The sequence below is a fragment of the Varroa jacobsoni genome, unplaced genomic scaffold, assembly GCF_002532875.2.
Source record: "Varroa jacobsoni isolate VJ856 unplaced genomic scaffold, vjacob_1.0 scaffold_444, whole genome shotgun sequence".
Classification (NCBI taxonomy): Eukaryota; Metazoa; Arthropoda; class Arachnida; order Mesostigmata; family Varroidae; genus Varroa; species Varroa jacobsoni.
Genome location: NW_019213346.1, coordinates 76,183 through 94,066, shown reverse-complemented (window position 1 = coordinate 94,066; position 17,884 = coordinate 76,183). Strand labels below are relative to the sequence as shown.

Below are 17,884 nucleotides of genomic sequence, written 5' to 3'. Positions count from 1 at the left end.
GACAGACTGTAAAGTTCATGGTAGACTAATGATAACGAGTTCTCAAACTATACTAAGAGAACCATGGTGGTCTCGGTTCGAAACAGGCGTACACACTTCTTTTCGTGCTAGGAACTAGGCAATCTGTCTGAAGCAATGCCTAACGGCTTAGATACTGAAAGTAAGACCCTTAAAAAGACATTGTTGGCGATAGAGTCAGTTAATATTCTGTAATGGTCTACATCTAGTGCTAAACAAGCTCATTACATAATAAATTTGTCTTCGTTCTTCCACCTTAACCGAGCTACATTGTTTTAGCGCTGACCTTAATAGCAATATCTAAATAGGATAACTACCTAGCTGCTAAATTTTAAAACGTAAGGTCTTTGCACGGTTGATTTGTTGATGAAGTATATTAATTTTCTCATAAAACAATTTATTACATTACATATATATATATCTGTTACGGCTGAAACAATTCGATAAATTGTTATTGGAATATAGAATATTGTACTCTGATACTTATTATTTAAGTTTATAATGCTTAGAAGACCTTAATAAGAAAAGCCTAGTTGTACACGTGGCTAACTAAAAATACATGGCTGTGAAAAATAATATCCGGATTCAAGAATGCAAAGCAAACCCCTTGATAGAGGATGGTGTGTACTATGTTTGTTTTTGTTTGTTTTGTTTTGAAAAAAGTTTTTGTTGGGAAAAATAAAATTATATTTTGTGAATTCATAAACTCAAAAATCTAAAATTTGAAAATCGGTACGTTTTATTAGAAAGGCTGCCCGACGATGGCGTTGCAGTATATATATATATATATATACACGCTATATGGTACCTGAAACATATTTCTGCACATCTTGTGCGGATGCACATAGTCCGCGACGTACATATGATGTGATGAAACCGATATAGCATGCAACCATGCGCCGGTAATCCTGTCTGGCCATTTCCAAATTACATGATCACAACTTTTATACTATAAAAGTCACAAGCGATCTTTATCGTTTTTCTCTGCAACGTACTCATAAGCTTCTAATAGATAGAGGTGATGGGAAGCTTGCACCTACGTCTTAGATTTTCTACAAATAGGAACATATACGTGTCTCTTCATCGATCAACGTATGTATGGAAAGTGTATATTGCAGACCACGTAAAGAGAAAAAGGCAACGAGATGCTGATAGTTCTGCATTTCTACAGCAGTTTAGTTGCGCCCGGAGCAGTTTATCCTGTAAAACAGCGGAAGCGACCTACACTTCTACCAAGGCGGCGTTGGGCCCCCTCAAACGGAAACTCATAGGGGCAATAAGCACGTTCCTCCGTGATTTTGTTCAATACATCTATGAGAATGTCGAACAATAGCATCATTAGTCTAAAACACACTGGCACAAAAAGACGAAGTGGAGAGAAAAGAAATATTGGAGATGCTGCTAGCCAGTCAAAGCAGGACAATTAGGAAAATTCCAGATGGCAGAAGTTAATCGAATATTCTCCTAAAAGGAACAATGAACCCATCGAGCTAAGATCATCACCGTGTGCCTTGGAAAAGCGGAAGGTAAAACCCACATGGGATTCGGTGTATCTCCCCGCGAGATGAAGAATCCGACAGGAAGATAGACCGGGTTGCGACTAACAATGTCATCAATCCAATAGTTGTAGCAAGTGATCGTTGGCGCAGCTGCAGCAGGGTTTCGTTTAGGATACATAGGGAAAATACAGGTTCGTAAATAGAAGCAGCAACTAGAGAAATGCTTGAAAGAAAAAAGAAAAAAAAAAATCTTCGGCCTTACCATAGACATAACATCGCTTCAGTCTAATCTACTACTGTGGAGCCTAAGAGAGGCATTGACATTTACTGGCAGGTAATGATCTGATGTGGGCAACAATTAGTCCTATCGTCAAGATTGAGCCCCACATTCGGTCCACATAGAGTAGGTTTTGCTTTGAGAGTATCACTCAAACCTTTTATGAATGAATGACTGTCATCGGAACTTAATGGCGAAATACATCATCACTGGCTATGGCGCCTGCAGTTATCGATTTGTCACGACAAATTATTCATCGTTCGATCATTAACTATTTCCTACGTCGATAGATTTGATACTATACTCTTTGTAAAAGAAAAAAAAAAAACGAAAGCGTCTGCAAGCTAATCGATCGCTTACTTTTTTTTTGTGCAGTATCAAAGCCCGACTTAGGTCCAAAACAAATGCTAGGACCATATGCTGATCTTGATAACTATATTCATTACATTTTAGTGATCTGAACGAGCAGTGTAATATAATGGTATATGGTTGATGAGGAAAGCAATCAAAAAAGTCAATAGTAATCTTTAGAAAATTATCAGCGATCAAATAGATAGATATTCTATTCGGATTTTCTCTATAAGATCAATTGTATAGATTGGGTGAATTTTCGTAATCTGTGTAGACAGCTTCTCTCTGGCAACGGCAACGGCAACGCTACCAGGTGAAACGATCTTTTGGTCGCTCGCTAATAGCGCGGCCCGCTGTTGTTATCCTCAGTTCAATCAACGAATACATGGGTAGACGCATTAAACCTTTTCGGTATAAAATAGGCTAAGAGAGACATTTTGCATGTGTGAGATATTCGCTAAATGCTTAGGTGACTGGCCAAAAATGAAGCCTGCCACAAGCATGTGTGGTAAAACGGATCCGCTGCTTGGCTTATTTACGGTACTAATTGTCATTTTCCGTTTACCGATTATAGGCAACGCAGAAAATCTAGCTAAACCCATGTCTGACATGGAGCCAGACCAAGTAAGCATATTTATCCCATTTTTTAAATAGCTTTTTTTTTTTCAAATGACACAAATTGCGTAGTAGATGTTGTTGGCGGGACCTGAGGCCGCGAATTTTGGTCTCTCCCTAAAAGAATTCAGATATTCACACAGAAATCAGATCGATATGTTATGTGAGACGCTTCGGATCTTAGGTTGGCCAGTGTACGCTCCTGACTCAGTGTATTATAAGCAGACTAAATGCGGTGTATACGTTTGCCGATATAGTATCACTTCTGTGCTCCTATGGAAGTTCCTCTGGAAGCCCTTATCACACAAGAAAGACGTTACGATAGGCTATTGTTACTTGATTTCGCTTCAGACTTCGATGACAGACTCAGACGCCTATTAAATTGTTTCTAATAGTAATAATTATAGTGTACGTTCGGCGGCCCATCGTCAATGTGGCATGTTGGCAGAAAACCTACCATTATTGTACCGCAAGGCTCTTCTGGGGCATTTTCTCAAACATCATCTTAAGATGGCACCAAAATGCTTTGCATGGGTGCTTGCTAGATCGTCGAGCGTAGTGCTAAATTTGCTCAGTACCTATAGTTACGAGGATCTGTAGGTCTAACCTGTCAAAATAGGCCGAACGGTTGACAGCTTGTAGTGAAATTCCTATCTAACCTAAAATAATTCTGTAACGTGTTACGCTGGATTCTTCGTTACTGTGATAATTTATGATTTGCCCCTAGCTTTACACTCTACTGCGGGTTAGATCAGAAATTAGAAAAAGGACTTTAGCTCTCCAGTCTTTTAGTCAATATCGTATGCATGAAAAGTCAATAGTAAGTTGTTAACAGTGGTGCTATTTATTAAATGTACGATTTGAAATGTTCTCGCAACGCTTAAGTTCACAGGCTGGTGGTACGCGTGGAAGCGGACTGGAGCCCTATGGGAATCACCTCACTGCGCGCGAATGCTGTTTGAATCAAAAGGAGGCGATAGATATCGCATTAGCTTGACATGGATCAATTCCGAGTATGTGAGCGCACCCCCTGGCTCGTGCCTTGCAAACGTGTATTCCCAGATTGTCAAGTAAACAATGTCCAAAGGCGTAAACATTTGCTGCGGCTTTCAGATAAACATATCTCGGAAATGCATGACCCGATTGAAATTTGACGGCTTTAAATCGCCGTAACAGCCTCTTTACCTCTTGTAAAAATAACGCAGTTTCTCTTCTAACAACTAGCGCTGCTAACGATCTGCGGAACTGAAGGAAAACGGTTCCGGGGGACTTAGTCTGTCAATAAGAAAACCGTTGCGATACGAGTGGGTACTTATGTTGACAGTAGTATGAAACGGTACCTACGTCTTAACTTCGTTTAATTTCTTGTAATCAAGTCAACACATACGGGTCCGTCTAATAAGTGCTGAAAGGGAAACAACAACCAACAACAATAGCGCTCTCATCCGACTTAGTGTTCGAAAGTGAGAGTCATATTTGATGAGAAATCTACAGTTTCTCAGTAAACAACAAAGTAAAAACCTTTCTTCGAAAGGTATTTCTTCGTTGTTTACAAAAGTCGTGTGACATGTCGAATAATGGCGTTAGAAGTAACGAGCTTTCTTTCTCTAGAAGGTTTTTCTGTTGTGGTACGGCAGCTTCTTTTTTTTTTTTTAAGTTTTAAGATAAAAAATTAACGTCCTTCTATAATAATCATATAATAAATAATCTTTCAGAAGCAAACCCGGTACGCAAATAATGGAGATAATTGACGATCGCTCTGTTAAGGCGAAGTTCCTGTTTGCCAATGACGGTTAGTTCAATAGTACTTATAATAATGTTTTCGATGATATCTTAAGCCTAGTAAGCTTTTACTCAGCATTCTGCAGTTAAGTCAAATTGCTCTATAGATCTTTGTTAATATATAGTATAGATTATAAGTTCGACAATTACTTTTTTTTTAGCAGACAGTGTTGTCCAACCCTACCTAAATATAGTCCTATGAACTAGATGGACCGTATACTCAGAGGGAGCTATATACACGAATATATATATATATACATGAATATAAAATGCGCTCTGCGTCTGATATAAGCAGGCTTGCCTCAGCCGCGGTACGTGCGTGCACGAGAAGCTCATGCAAAACCACTGACAATTGGATGCCTAATCTTTAGAGATAATATACTATGACAGTTTTTATTTTTTCGTATGAAATATTGCAGCACACACCGTTGCTTTAACTATCCTTGACACCGACTACGAAAACTACGTGGTTTTACGCGTCAGGTTGGGGTCCAAAGGTAATTCCTAGGGTAAACAGAGTAGGCCGTATCCGACTTGGCAAGAGACAAATATATTACTCGGAAAAGAAACAACCAGTTTTACTGAATGTTCCTTAAATGATAGTGGCGAAAACCCATAATCGCTTTATGGGCAATTAAAAAGCCCACAAAACTCATAACATGTCGTACAAAATAGCGCTTAACCATTACAAACAATAACGTATTTAACGTTTCGTTTTTACCTTGAACATGAAGCTCACACTTACAAGAGACAATGGAGACAATTTTTATCTCGATGTTCCTTAAGAAAAATTACATTGACCATTTTTCTAGGAGAATGTTTAGGGCCTTTCCCTAGATGAAATTTAAAAACTTCTTTGAAAAACATGCTCACGAAGTACTGTTGTTACCGAATCATATATTAAGAATTGAATCCCCAAATATAAAATCCGTCCTTATCATATAATGGCTACTCATTTTTAACATTTAAATGTTTGTTTCAATCAGATGAGAGACGCAGAAGGTACGTAGCCTGATATCGTCAGCAGAGAGTGAACATACATTTATTCAGTCTTTTTTCTTCTCCATTTACGCAGACGTGTATTATTACGGGGGCCGCAGCGTCGATCACGTCGAGAAGTACGACAGCCGCGCAGACGAGATCTTCAAGAATAACAAGGTCACCTATTCTCTCCATGCAGTGAATCAGACCAACTGTCCAAATGAACAGAAGTTTTACCTTCCTTAAGAAAGATCCGCAAAAGGGCTAGTTGAGCATCACATACCAAGTTTTTCGATGTTATTCAAGTCCGCATGTAGGTAGTAGTATTCTTGCGTAGGCAATACATTACACGATTTCAATTTGATAATGAACGAAAGAGAAACTGAAGGTAATAGTAAATAAACCGTACCCCTGCTGAAATCTGCTGCAGATAGATATATGACTGTATCACTAAAACAGAAACGGTTAGCTGATGAAACTATCTGAGTGAACGCTTTTTATACGGTTCGTAAAGGAATAGATTTTCTCTTGGCTGAGTTGATAATATGAACCGGAAAGCTTTGCTGCATGACCAAAGGACCTAGATATCGAAACGAAAAGAGATTGGCTCTCCAATATTGTCTAGAAAACAAATAGGCTGCCTATGCGCACCTGTCAATAAATATACAACAACCTCAGACATTTTATAGGTAGCGTCAAAAGCCTGGAAAATGGTATTCAAATAAATAACGTCAGAAACGTAACGATGGTAAATTTAAGTTGCTTACATTTTTGCAATTACGCATAAGAAAACCATTTTCTACTTTATGTGATTATATATCTCGAGCTTTTGTTGTGCGAGTTACCTTTGGCGGAGAGAATTACTGGAAATTCTATCAACAAGGATTATAGGGAAAATACTTACGATAATCGCTATTTCGCAATGATGCGGTTATTTTTTTCCTCATCGGCCTTACCTTAAGTTCGCACTGTGTTTTCCCACTCAGGGAACTTCTTTGTTTCGTAAGATACATCTTCTTCCTTAATTGAAAACCACTTTTTTCATAGTACTCCGTAAAGTCCTTCAATGCGCACTCTCTTAGGCGAACAGTGTAATACTTGCTTTAATTTCTTTTGTCAAAATTATCTTCATTGAACTTTTTTGAATTACTTAGCAATTGAGAAAGGCAGATGTAATCATAGATGGTAAACCGTATACCCTAGGATAAACGGTAATTATTGAGTATATATCTCGAATCAATACATATAAGTGAATGTATGTAATGGGTGTACCTCCTGGAAACGCTGGCTGAGGCTCCTTGACACCGATATATTATAGTCTGTATATCTATCCGAGCAAATTTACGGGTGGAAACTAAGCACTGTTTGCAATGCGCAAGGACATTCAACTATTATTTATTATTATCCAACGCTGCTGACACTTTTTATGATTTTTTTCCCGTCAAATGATTAATACTGTACGGTGTAAATCTATGAAAAAGGCATATTTAAGTGAGCTATCAAACAAGCGTTTTTAATCAAACATGTAATGAACCTATCAACATTTGTAATAATGCTTACTATTCAATATTGAATTGTATATATATTAACTAACTAAGAATATATATATATATATGTAATAATTTAATTTCCCCTGAACTGCAAAGATTTTTTCACATATTGGTGCTTGTGGGGTTAGAACCACCATGGAGTCTTACCTTAAATGAGTAGATGGCCATATTTTGAAGGCAAACAAAACTTTTCCATCGGACGTCGTGCCTTTTTTACAAAATTTATTAGTTGCAGTGAATACGTACAATGGATATTGACAATTGACAAAAAACAATATCTGCAGTGACTAAGAAATTCAAGCGTGCTCTTAGAATGCCTAGAACATTTCGCACGCGGCGGCGGCGGCGGCGGCGGCAGCAGCAGCAGCAGCAGCAGCAGCAGCAGCGGTCTAAACATACCAAAAGCATCAAAACTGGGCACGGTTAAATATTTGTCCTATTACTTCGCTAGGACGATATTTACATGTAATAACTTACGATGTATGATTCGAATAAGTTCTTTTTGTTTCGTTGTTGCGTGTAGATCACCAATAAAATAGCAGAGCATAATAAACACCGCTTATCTACTTAGTTCATTTACAATAATATTGAAAGAACGTTTGTTTTGAAAAAATGACCGTGATGTTTCATATTGAGCATTCAGTTTGGCCATTTTGAATTCTGCCGTCGTTCATACGCTGCTAGGCAAAGCTTGAGTTAGGAGAGCTTCTTGGCGGACACCGCGAGTGCGATGTTCGGTTCACTTGACCAAATCCGTCGATGAAGGCATATGCCGTTTTAGATATTAAAAGCATAGAACAAAAAGGCACCGCATTAAGCGAACCAAAACCTCCATAGTTTAATATCGCATTATTTAGGAAACTAACAGGGAATCTGTTGCTTAACGATAAATTCATGTCGCAATTTTAGAATATAAAATCGCCTGTGGAAAAACGGTCGTATCACACTTTTTAGGCTCATTTTTATAGGACTCAACTAAGTCACCTTCATTGTTTTCCCTTACTGTACAATACTTCACTTGTTAGAAACGTTTTCTAATTATGGAGCAGGGCAGCCACATCATTTCAATATCGCAATAGTTGCACTTATTCCTGTGAGCTCACTTCAGACATGTACGGCGCAGATACCAATGGTAGCCCTGGATGGTCAAAGCCTGCCTCGATAGACCCGTTTTTCAACTGAAGTTTATTATAAACGTATTGTGCTCAACGATATTCATTATGGACAGAAAATATTAGGACATATATCTTAAAATTTACGTTATTCTAGAGATCATAATCATTTGGCCTATAGTTATCGAGTTAGCTAGATATAGGAGTACCGCGTGGAATCAAACCGGTAGCCTGCCTGTAGGGCTCGATGGTCTGTGTTTGGACCTATTTCGAGGGTTTAGGCGGCGACGATTATCGCATTATTTCCTATGCTCATGTTTCCTATGTGTAGGATTCATTTAAAATACACTCATTACTTCACTGCTTGCTACTTTCCGTCAAAGTAAGTTGTTTATGCATACGTTTATATTTCGTTTCAAGGGGGCAACGCATGGACATCCTTTCTGACCAGATACCAAAGAAATGGCTGTACGAGTTACTTTCTATATCATTAATGTACATTATTGCTCCGTTTCATGCTTAGTGTATTGCTCTATAGCTTAGTATTATTACAATTTAGTTTATGTGGGTTTATTTGGATCCAAAGATATTTGTGATGAAGCGTCGTACACAGACGTCCCATGGCTACCACGTGAGGTCAAAATAAGACCTGTAACTTTGAGAATGAACTTCTTTAGTTGGTGCCAAGATATTCGCTGGATCTGTCACTAGAAGTGTGGACAGAGTGCAGTGAGTTAAGTGTACTCTAAAACATCTTCAATAATTCTTGCTACACTTAAAGGGGCGGCCTACCAATTAAATAAACGTTTTTATTTTCACGCCCGGTTTTGCCGTTAAGTATTGCTTCAGCCCGCAACTTCCCAGCATGAAATACCGTATTGCTGCCTACATAACGAGCATCGTTTATAGAACAGAGGCTATCATTGGGGGCAACGGCACTCAGCTTTGAATAATATTGTGTTTTCTAATATTCTATTTGTTCTTATTCTAATTATTTTCTAATTTATCGCTGTATCATCGACATTTTCTTGCAAGACTAAATTAAATGGACTAACATTTCCAATTTGAAAACCTGCAACAAGGACCTCGATGCTTATTCTAGCATTTCAATCGTTTTTAGTAGTTTTTTTTTCTCATATACGAAACATATCCATTAATAATCAAACAATTAACCTATGATCAAATTTAATATAAGGAATAATAATGGAAGCGTGTGATGCAATTGATTTTTAAAAGCCATTAGGTAGCCGAAGTCACGATATTCTAACAGAGTCAAAACCAGTTAAACATGCTTGTCTACAGTCTGAGCTCATTTTTCATCCTATTACTTTCTGTCTCTACCACAGTCGACTATAAGTTCAATAACAAAGCTTTTTTTACTTAGCTCAACGGTGTGTGTGTCAGGCAGCAGTTATTTCTCGGAGGAAATTCGATACTGGAAAACAATTTTTTCCTCTATTCTAAATCCATCATTTACATTTTAAAGTATAGAGTTATTTCCAACAAAAAGAGTAATATATATATATATATATATATATGCTATGTGTTGAATTGGGTGTGAAACGGAAAGCACTTCATTCAGACCCAGGAAGGTTTTGCCAGTGGAGGCAAGCTCCTCAATAAATAAACTTATTATTCATTTGGTCTTTACTTAATTATGGCCAATAGTCAATTCAATTGCTTTGTATTTACCGTAGCCGGCACCATCTTGGGTATAAACGACGAAAATCAATTTATTGCCCTCGCTTTTCTTGATTTAAAAAATGTTAGTATAAAAAGTTATATATTTTTGGTTTAGACTTGAGATCATTTTGCATTGTTTGGTCAACACATATTAAATTTTGTAGGTGTTTTTTTATGATTTGGGCAACGTTCACAGAAATTTCGTAAATATCGCAATATCTTTCAAGTGAATGCACTCCATATATATGTAACCTATAATCAAACGCAGCGGCCTAAACGGTTGGCTTAGATTTTCACCGACTAGCTGTTGCAGTTTGTTATTAAGTTAAGTAAAAACGCAAACGTTTTTGTTTGACTATTATGTTCAAATTCATCGACATCAAACGGCTAAAACGTGGATCTCGATACGTCTATCACTTAATCAAGTAACGTGCCATTGTGCGGTTATTGGACAAGCTAGAATATGGCTGATTAACGCTAAGTGTTCATTTTCCTCCTAGCATCCTTTACGTAAGCATCACTTTGCGCGAGACGTTTTGCATGTGTTACATGTATGTCAATACATGTACGTGTATGTGGCGTGCTCTAATCTCAAGTAAGTTAACTTATATATATATACACATATATATATATATATATATATATATACAATAACCGTAATATAGGCATGTATTACTTCGAAAACCGAATATCGTCTTGCTCGCGAATCTTCAACCGTACTTCAAATACAATTATGAAGGTGAACGGGATCATTTCTGTTTGCCTCGATGTAGCTCAAAAAAATGCCTAATAGATAATATTGTCAACATATCATAAATGCCTGTATTGGAGCCCTCCCAAGGAACACATAAACACGCGAACGGTATACACGTACGTGTCACGACGCTGAAGAGAGCCCATAACGCTGGGCGCACTGATGGTACCACAGACGCTAAGAATGTAATCTTATCGTCATTTTAATATGTCAATAAAAATTTAAATCATAATGCACGTTTTCTTACGAATATTGCAGTGATTCATGACAGCACTGTAGTAACACATTGATCTTCAAACGAAGCATAAGCGCATCACGATCGACGGTTTCATGTCAATCACGAAATGAACGTTGGTATTTGAAAATATTTCAGTGGCGCATTTTTTGTTCTTTTATGATAGGTACTGTATATCTAAATTACTCGTATGAGCTTTCGAAAATAATGGTTCTATATTTGTATAGAACCATGACCAACCGTTAATGAAAGTAACAATATAAACTTAAAAATATAATCTTCTCATTGTGATATATTTATTTCATAATAACGGCATGAAATGGCAAGAGGTATATGATAAAGTACTTTATATGACAATTCTCATAGCAACATTTATGATTTATAAAGAATAAAATGAACTGGGATTAACCCAATAAGTTCTAGGATACTTGCAAATTAAGCAACTGCAATTATAGCTATACTGATTTGAAAGTAAGCTTTATTTCTAGAAAATATTATGTCTTATGAAGAAAAGTGAGAAACAAATCCTTTGAAAGTAGTTCTCTGATCTGATGTGATTTGGCACTTTTGAATAAAATGAAAAGTGCCCTTGCCCATATTTAAAATTTGCCGCCAGGTTTTAGCAGGTGCCCTCTCCCAAGAAGGGTTTCGTGTATAAGAAGCGACGGTAACCGTGTGAGGTTCCTTTTGGTGTGATTCATGATATGGTGTTGGTTGTCGTACATCGCTATGGCCAATTTAAAAGACGACAATTTGAGTAGTTGTTTTCTGGGCTTGATTAGAGTTTCCGAAATAACCTAATAATAAGTTGAAGTTGAATTTGTGTACACACAATTTGAATCCTCGGGATGGCCTACGTACACTGAGCGATGCCCAATACGAGAAGCTCACCGCGTTGTATGACCTGTCTGGTTATTCCTTATTATTATGAAACTTCGACTGATTGGTAAGACAGTGCGATTCCAAATTTACAAATGTCCTGAGTTCTTGAAAGGACTACTGTACTGTCAGTATTCTTAATAGTGGATTGGCCTGACACGCCGTTATTCTTAGATCTCTAAAAATTTAAAATTGAAGCGGACAATCTACGTTACTTAAAAGGATGACTTACTTGCTACTACTGAAGTAGGATGATAACCTATGCCTGATAGTCTCCTAAAGAAATTTGGTAATTCACTCAGGTAGTGTAGAAATAAATAGTTTCTTTGAATGTTTAGGTTTAGCTGGAATGTGCTATGCTGATGTAGCTATCGATGCAGCGTGTGATCGTCGAGGTGGTAATCGTAACTGAAGACCAAAGGTAATTGTCACACGTTCTTGCGTTTCATTGTTAATTTTTTAAACTGTTTTCATGATGATATTCGAAGATAGGGACATCTGAATCCTATGATTTAATATTTGGGTAGAAGTAACACTGAATTAAACAGCGTATTTTCTAGATTTTTTAAGTCATATTCAATAATTCTATGGGAACGATTTTAGATTTAATAACCTGAAATTCCCCCCTATTCACCAAGTTGCTGCAGTACGAAGCAGTCTGGATGGATTGCTAGCTGGTGCAGGATTTGGAGCGCTCTTTACAATTGTTCCTAAACACCGACCTCCGAAAGGTTCGTGTTTTTATGTTGACGTCTTCGAAATTACCTTTTGCTTGCTATAACGCTGGTCATACCGCGTGGTTGTCGATGATGATTTTCTCAGATAGGGACATATGAATCCTTTGATTTTTAAATGGGAAATAATCTGATTTCGCGCAGTGATTTTTTACTCAAAAACACACATATAACCGTACGATATAGCCAACTAAGGAATCCTTGTCTGCTTGCTTTTAGTAACGTCTCCCGTTGGTGGTTGCGTGTTATCTATGTGCTCCATAGAACAGCTCCGACGAGAAGTACGCACTGAATTCATTGTTTGCCAGATATTGTTGTAATGCTTACATGATGACAACTATATAGAGTACTTGCTATCTGAGGAGGGATGATAAAACAATTCTGATGTCATGTTCATGAAAGGTGATTTTCACTAGCTAATATTTTAGACATTAACTGAAATTTACGTTTGTATTTAATACTGTAGCTTCCGTAACTGCTCATTCTATCTCGTCACGCCATTGACCTGGAGTCAATCGTTGTGTACACAGTTTTAAGGTAAAGTACTTTTTTAGACGTTCCTTTTTGTTATCGTGCATTTTACTCCGTAAAAAACATATTAAGCTAAATCTCGTATTATGGGTTTATGATGAATCTTTAGTACTTGCTACTCTGAGTACAGATGAGAATTTCACAACTCTGAACTAAAACTTTTATGATGGTGAAATGCTCAAGTTTGGCTCTCTAGTTCAAAAACGATAATTTTTGTCGTTTCAGGTAATGAAGGCACCTTGAGCCAGTGTCTAAAATTAAAAACTGGCCATGTCGAAAGGTACGAGTTCCATATTTACGTTTGTGTCACTATTTTTCATGTATGATGATCTGGTGAATCTCATTGAGAAGTCGTGATATCAAAACCTGCTACAATCCATTCATAAAAACCGGCACACTGAGGAACACCCAATCCATATTCCACTTATGATGAATATGAGCATTAATCCATAATCCTCAACTACTCTGTACTTTCCAATGTAGCTGCAAGGTTGCGAAGGTCTTCAGTTCCTACAGCTCTGAATCACTGGAGGTCGAACACCTGAGAACGGATGAACGAGAATCCAGGGGAGACCAGTACTAATAGTCGGACCTAGAACACGTAATGTGGACAATAAGGGGATACGATGAATTTTTTGCTTGCAAGAAAAGATGCATCTGAATTTGTATTGTAACATGCACATCTTATTTGCATTTCAAATCACAATATTGTTTTAGTGCGGAGCATTCTGTATGCATTGCAAGCCGACGCAAGCTTCATACTTTACAGCTGTTCCTGAATACTGATCGACCTCTAAAAGGCTGGTATGTGTTTACGTTGACAATTTCCGACGTTCGCCTAACATTTAGCAGTGCCTACATAGTGTTTCGATATGATATTATGATATCAAGAGAAAAATCCTGATATGATGAGAGAAGGATGCTTTTTGCTTGCTGCAATTAGGCGTTAATTCAAAGTTCCATTTGTGTATTGAACATTGTAGCCTTTGTGACTGCTGAATTAATATCTCGATTTGAGGTAAATTACATGTTAATTGTTTTTTTTTACATGTTACTGCGCATCTAAATTCGTACAGAAAAAAAACGTATTAATTAGGAGAATCTAGTTCTCCTGGATTATGATGAGGCTTGTACTTGCTACTCTGAGTACAGATGAGATTTTCACAACTCTGAACATTCTTAGAATGAAACATTTCCAGAGAAACGCTTGGGTTTGATTCCCTAGTTCAAAAAAAAATTTTGCCACTTTAGGTAATGAGGACGCTTCCAAGGAAATGGCTGAAAAGTAAAAACTGGATGTAACTGTTATCAGCGTAACGTGTGTATTTTATATATCGTCATTGAGAGGCCATGATGCCAAATCTGCCATTATCCATTGATAAAAAGCGGCACACAACTAACGCTCATCCGCAATCTTCAACTACTTTTAGTTAATTGTGCTTGCGAGGCTACAAAGAAGAGAACTCAGAGGAAACCAGTAATAAAGTTGTGCCTGCGAATAATTGCAAATCAATGGGAAATATGAATAACAAATGTTCTTGCCAGAGAATAATAAAAGATTCATCTGAATTTGTATTATAAACAAACTATTCTCATTTGCTTTAAAGGTTATGTATATCTTCAACACATAAGCAGTGTGTATGAAATTACGTTCATATACAAACACGATAGCTATTTTAGGAAGTACAGACGAAATAACGGTTATCAAGAGCATGCGCGCTCAGCTTCTCCAAGATGTAAAGCAATGAATGTTTCGAGTAATTAATCGGCACCTTGAAATTGTGAAGTGATCGTATGGTGCGGCTTGAACACAACTATTCCCTAATAAAGAGTCAAGTTAATTTGTTGAGTCAAACAAAATGTTCAGGTTTTTATGAAGCTATTCGTAACGATATGGACCCACGTTTTACGTAAGCAATTCTACCTGATTCATAAGTCTCCCGAAGTAAAGTGTAAATATATGTTACATGTATGTATAGTTTTACCCTACATTTAAATTGTGGTAAGCCAGTAGTAGCCGCGCTACACGAAGCTTTTTACATACCAGTGTGGTCATTTTGATTCCGAATTGGTATCTGTCGATTTCTCAAGACTTTGTAAATATTAGTCTTTTGAAATAACAAAATAATTCTAAGGATATTGGAGTTCTGAAGTCTTTTAGTGTGCTATTGTATCTACCAAAAATGCACTATTACTTTTTACAAGGTACATCGACATTATCCCATTTAGGCTGTTTTTCATGCATAGCTTATTCAAATGCGTTTAATTTATACATTTATTTAAAGGAAGTGTGACAATGGCATTTTGAGTGGTATCACTATTGTAGCACATTTTAGTGTTGCTAACTGCATGCAACCTTTGTAAATTGAGTAATTTAGATTTTTCTCGTAATTGGTTAGATTGGTGCATAGAAAATAACATTTCTCACCAATTTGAACCCACAAATTAGTTAAAAAATATCTAAACTCAATTCCTCATAAAAATTTTTTTCAAAGCAGTTTAAAAAAGGATACCAGTCAGGTCTGTGCTTCATCATTCTCGAGGGATGACGACCTAGTCAATTTCTGGTAGACTCTAGCTTCAACCTAAACCAATAATGTGCGCTTAAAACTATAACAATGAGTGTTGCCTGTACAGTGAAGGGTTACCCTATTTCACACCAATTTCCCAAGTCTGCCGATGTTGATTGTCATCCTGGTATATTTGTTTATACTGGTTGCACGTGTTTGCAGACGAATTTATTCTTCACCGTTCCTCTACACAAATTTGCTATTGTATGGGAATCTCCGTTGTTTAGGAAGATTTCCGCTAGGTGAACCCTAGAAACCAACCAAAACATCATCATCGTACATATGCCTCTGTGATTTTATGCGCTGCCAAAAATTGCTCGATATCTTAAAGCCCGCAGCTGATTGTTCGATGTGCGAAAACGTTTGCCGGGGTCGACCCCAAGTGATATGTGTTAGCGTATACTTGAAAGCATTTTGTCGCTAGATCCAAAGGCATACAGTAATCCCTATCTGGGAATCACCGGTATAATCTGACCTAAGCTATGGCGTTCTGTGTAATATCTGAGCGCAATTTCACCCGAGTGATTTTTCACTGCTAAGTCGAATCAGTAAAATTTGGGCAAAAGTTTCATTTGAATGATAAAAACGACTACTAGGCAGAAATTCATACTCGGTTTAAGTATTATAGTCATCTTACAGTTAAAAGAAAATACGTGATTGATCTAAAACGAGTTGAAGAAGTATGTGTAAGTAGGTAACTAACAAGGTACACGATTTCCAAACGATTCCCCTTATAATAAACCAATATGTAATAATTATATATATTGCAGTCGGGGAGTAACTGTAGCCACCAAATGTACTTAGAAGGAAGTTTGAAAAGATCACGCATTACGCTAATGCTATATTCGGCAAACTGCTAACTGTGAACACTGTTTTCAACTACATATGAGTCAAAACTCGAGCTAATTGCTGCGGCCATTGCGATTTGCAGGTAAACGCAGTTTCGCCGCTCATCAATATTAAATATAATGAATGTATTTATATTGCCTCTGATGAGGACATTTACAACGAGTTGCCGAAGGACGGCTAAGCCAGGTTATTTTTTACACAAGCTGATAGAGCGCGAAAAAAATATCGAAAACAAGATTGTGGAGCAGGAAAACAATAAACTTACCACAGTTAAGAGATTGCCGCCTGAAGCGAATAGGCGTCAACGGGTAAGAAGGCACAGATCACCACCAACGCTTTTTCATCATCTACATCTATTATTCAACTATTTGCTTTTTTATTTACTTACACTTTTTGTGTGATATATGTCGTAGATAAGACTCGAACCAGCGTCTCCAAGGGCAACTAAAAGGCTTGACAAGCAGCGTCAAAATGCCGACTGTTTGGGAAAGAAGCGCGCACTGGCAAAATATGCAATTGACGCGTAGTTGAGTAGATCGACACTTGAGTTGATCTATGTGCAAAATTTTAAACGTATTTTAAGATACGGTCAAGTAATTCGTTGGGTTAAAAAACACATTTCAGACTTAAATATTTCTCCTTTTATTTATGACAGGTTCTGAACGCGCTGTACATGGAAACAATTACGGGCGTGCTTGCTTCCGAATTTGGAGAGCGCCTATCAGGTTATGGGATTACGGTGATTGAAGTTAGGATTAATTTTGAGCTCACTATTGTTAACGTTTATTGGATATGCGAAAGCGACGTATGTACAGAGAGCGGCACTGTCGAAGTTGCAGAAGCCGCTGCGACGCTAAAGGAAATTGCACCGCAGGTAATGAACCTAGGTGACAACCCTAGCTGAATAAAATACGATTATGTCGTACAGCAGTTTTTTCCAACCACTTATTTTACACATTAGTGGCTTAATAGTGTAACGGCTTTATATACTTGCATATCTGCTGTTGACGTGTAAAACAAAGACTAAGTTCAATAGCATGACGTTGTAGCCTAAGTGAACACGCGTGCAACGAATCTTCGCTTATTAGTGTATGTGCTGCTTCAGAATGGCTGTTAGTAAATTAAGCGGCTATAAGGTTTTTGTGATGTTTTTGTTCGATACATGCCTAATATTTGAGAATTTTTTTTTAGATTCGAGCAGAGCTAACCGCTGTGCGACATATGGGCGTGATTCCAAAGATCCAATTTGTCCGTTACACTGGCTTAGACAACGGAAAAGATGTGATTTCGGTACGTTATATATTAGGGGCGGACGACCAACATCTAAAGCTATTTTAGTAGGCTAACAGCTGAACCGGATGCGAAACTAAGAAAAAATCATAGTTAAGGCAGAAAGTGGGTTATGGATTAACTACGAGTTACTTATGAGCAGAAATGTATAAATCTAGAGCTTTATTAATGTGT

The 17,884-nt window shown here is 37.4% G+C and overlaps 2 protein-coding genes and 1 long non-coding RNA gene across 15 annotated transcripts in view; all 3 read left to right on the top strand.

Annotated features, from left to right (window-relative positions):
- Positions 1-71: 71 nt before the first annotated feature.
- On the top strand, positions 72-6,281 carry LOC111260479 (uncharacterized). 3 transcript variants are annotated; one of them, XM_022833283.2, is made up of 6 exons: positions 72-160; positions 2,720-2,769; positions 3,646-3,773; positions 4,476-4,552; positions 4,962-5,039; positions 5,618-6,281. In XM_022833283.2, exons 1-6 carry the CDS (start codon positions 136-138, stop codon positions 5,767-5,769), a joined length of 510 nt encoding a protein of 169 aa, XP_022689018.1. In that variant the 5' UTR covers positions 72-135; the 3' UTR covers positions 5,770-6,281. The 3 variants fall into 3 exon arrangements, with proteins under 3 accessions (XP_022689018.1, XP_022689020.1, XP_022689017.1); XM_022833285.2 differs by lacking the exon at positions 72-160 and adding an exon at positions 976-1,708; XM_022833282.2 differs by lacking the exon at positions 72-160 and having other exon boundaries at positions 2,574-2,769.
- A 5,243-nt stretch (positions 6,282-11,524) lies between these two features.
- On the top strand, positions 11,525-14,587 carry LOC111260482 (uncharacterized). Of its 3 annotated transcripts, XR_002680356.2 has the most exons (8): positions 11,530-11,803; positions 12,075-12,157; positions 12,375-12,467; positions 12,690-12,751; positions 12,937-13,007; positions 13,227-13,281; positions 13,485-13,805; positions 14,253-14,587. It is a non-coding gene; the product is annotated as an uncharacterized LOC111260482 (long non-coding RNA). The 3 variants fall into 3 exon arrangements; XR_002680358.2 differs by having other exon boundaries at positions 11,525-11,803; positions 12,384-12,467; positions 13,485-14,587; XR_002680355.2 differs by having other exon boundaries at positions 11,527-11,803; positions 13,485-14,587.
- A 1,245-nt stretch (positions 14,588-15,832) lies between these two features.
- LOC111260483 (uncharacterized) overlaps positions 15,833-17,884 on the top strand; it is a 3,416-nt gene continuing 1,364 nt past the window's right edge. Inside the window, exons 1-4 of one of the 9 annotated variants that reach the window (XM_022833297.2) lie at positions 15,833-16,034; positions 16,503-16,728; positions 17,076-17,294; positions 17,612-17,710. In XM_022833297.2, the coding sequence (XP_022689032.1) occupies positions 16,540-16,728; positions 17,076-17,294; positions 17,612-17,710 (507 nt within the window). In that variant the 5' untranslated portion in view covers positions 15,833-16,034; positions 16,503-16,539. Of the gene's footprint in view, positions 16,278-16,341; positions 16,729-17,075; positions 17,295-17,611; positions 17,711-17,884 lie in introns of all 9 variants that reach the window. The other 8 variants (XM_022833296.2, XM_022833294.2, XM_022833295.2 and 5 more) reach the window with 8 other exon arrangements.

What these genes read in the sequence shown, in the direction of transcription:
- LOC111260479 (XM_022833282.2), top strand. Translation starts at nt 2,587, where the DNA reads ATGTGTGAGATATTCGCTAAATGCTTAGGTGACTGGCCAAAAATGAAG. An exon ending in TTGACATGGATCAATTCCGA is followed by an intron (nt 3,774 to 4,475) that starts GTATGTGAGCGC and finishes ATAATCTTTCAG; the next exon opens with AAGCAAACCCGGTACGCAAA. An exon ending in CGTCAGGTTGGGGTCCAAAG is followed by an intron (nt 5,040 to 5,617) that starts GTAATTCCTAGG and finishes CCATTTACGCAG; the next exon opens with ACGTGTATTATTACGGGGGC.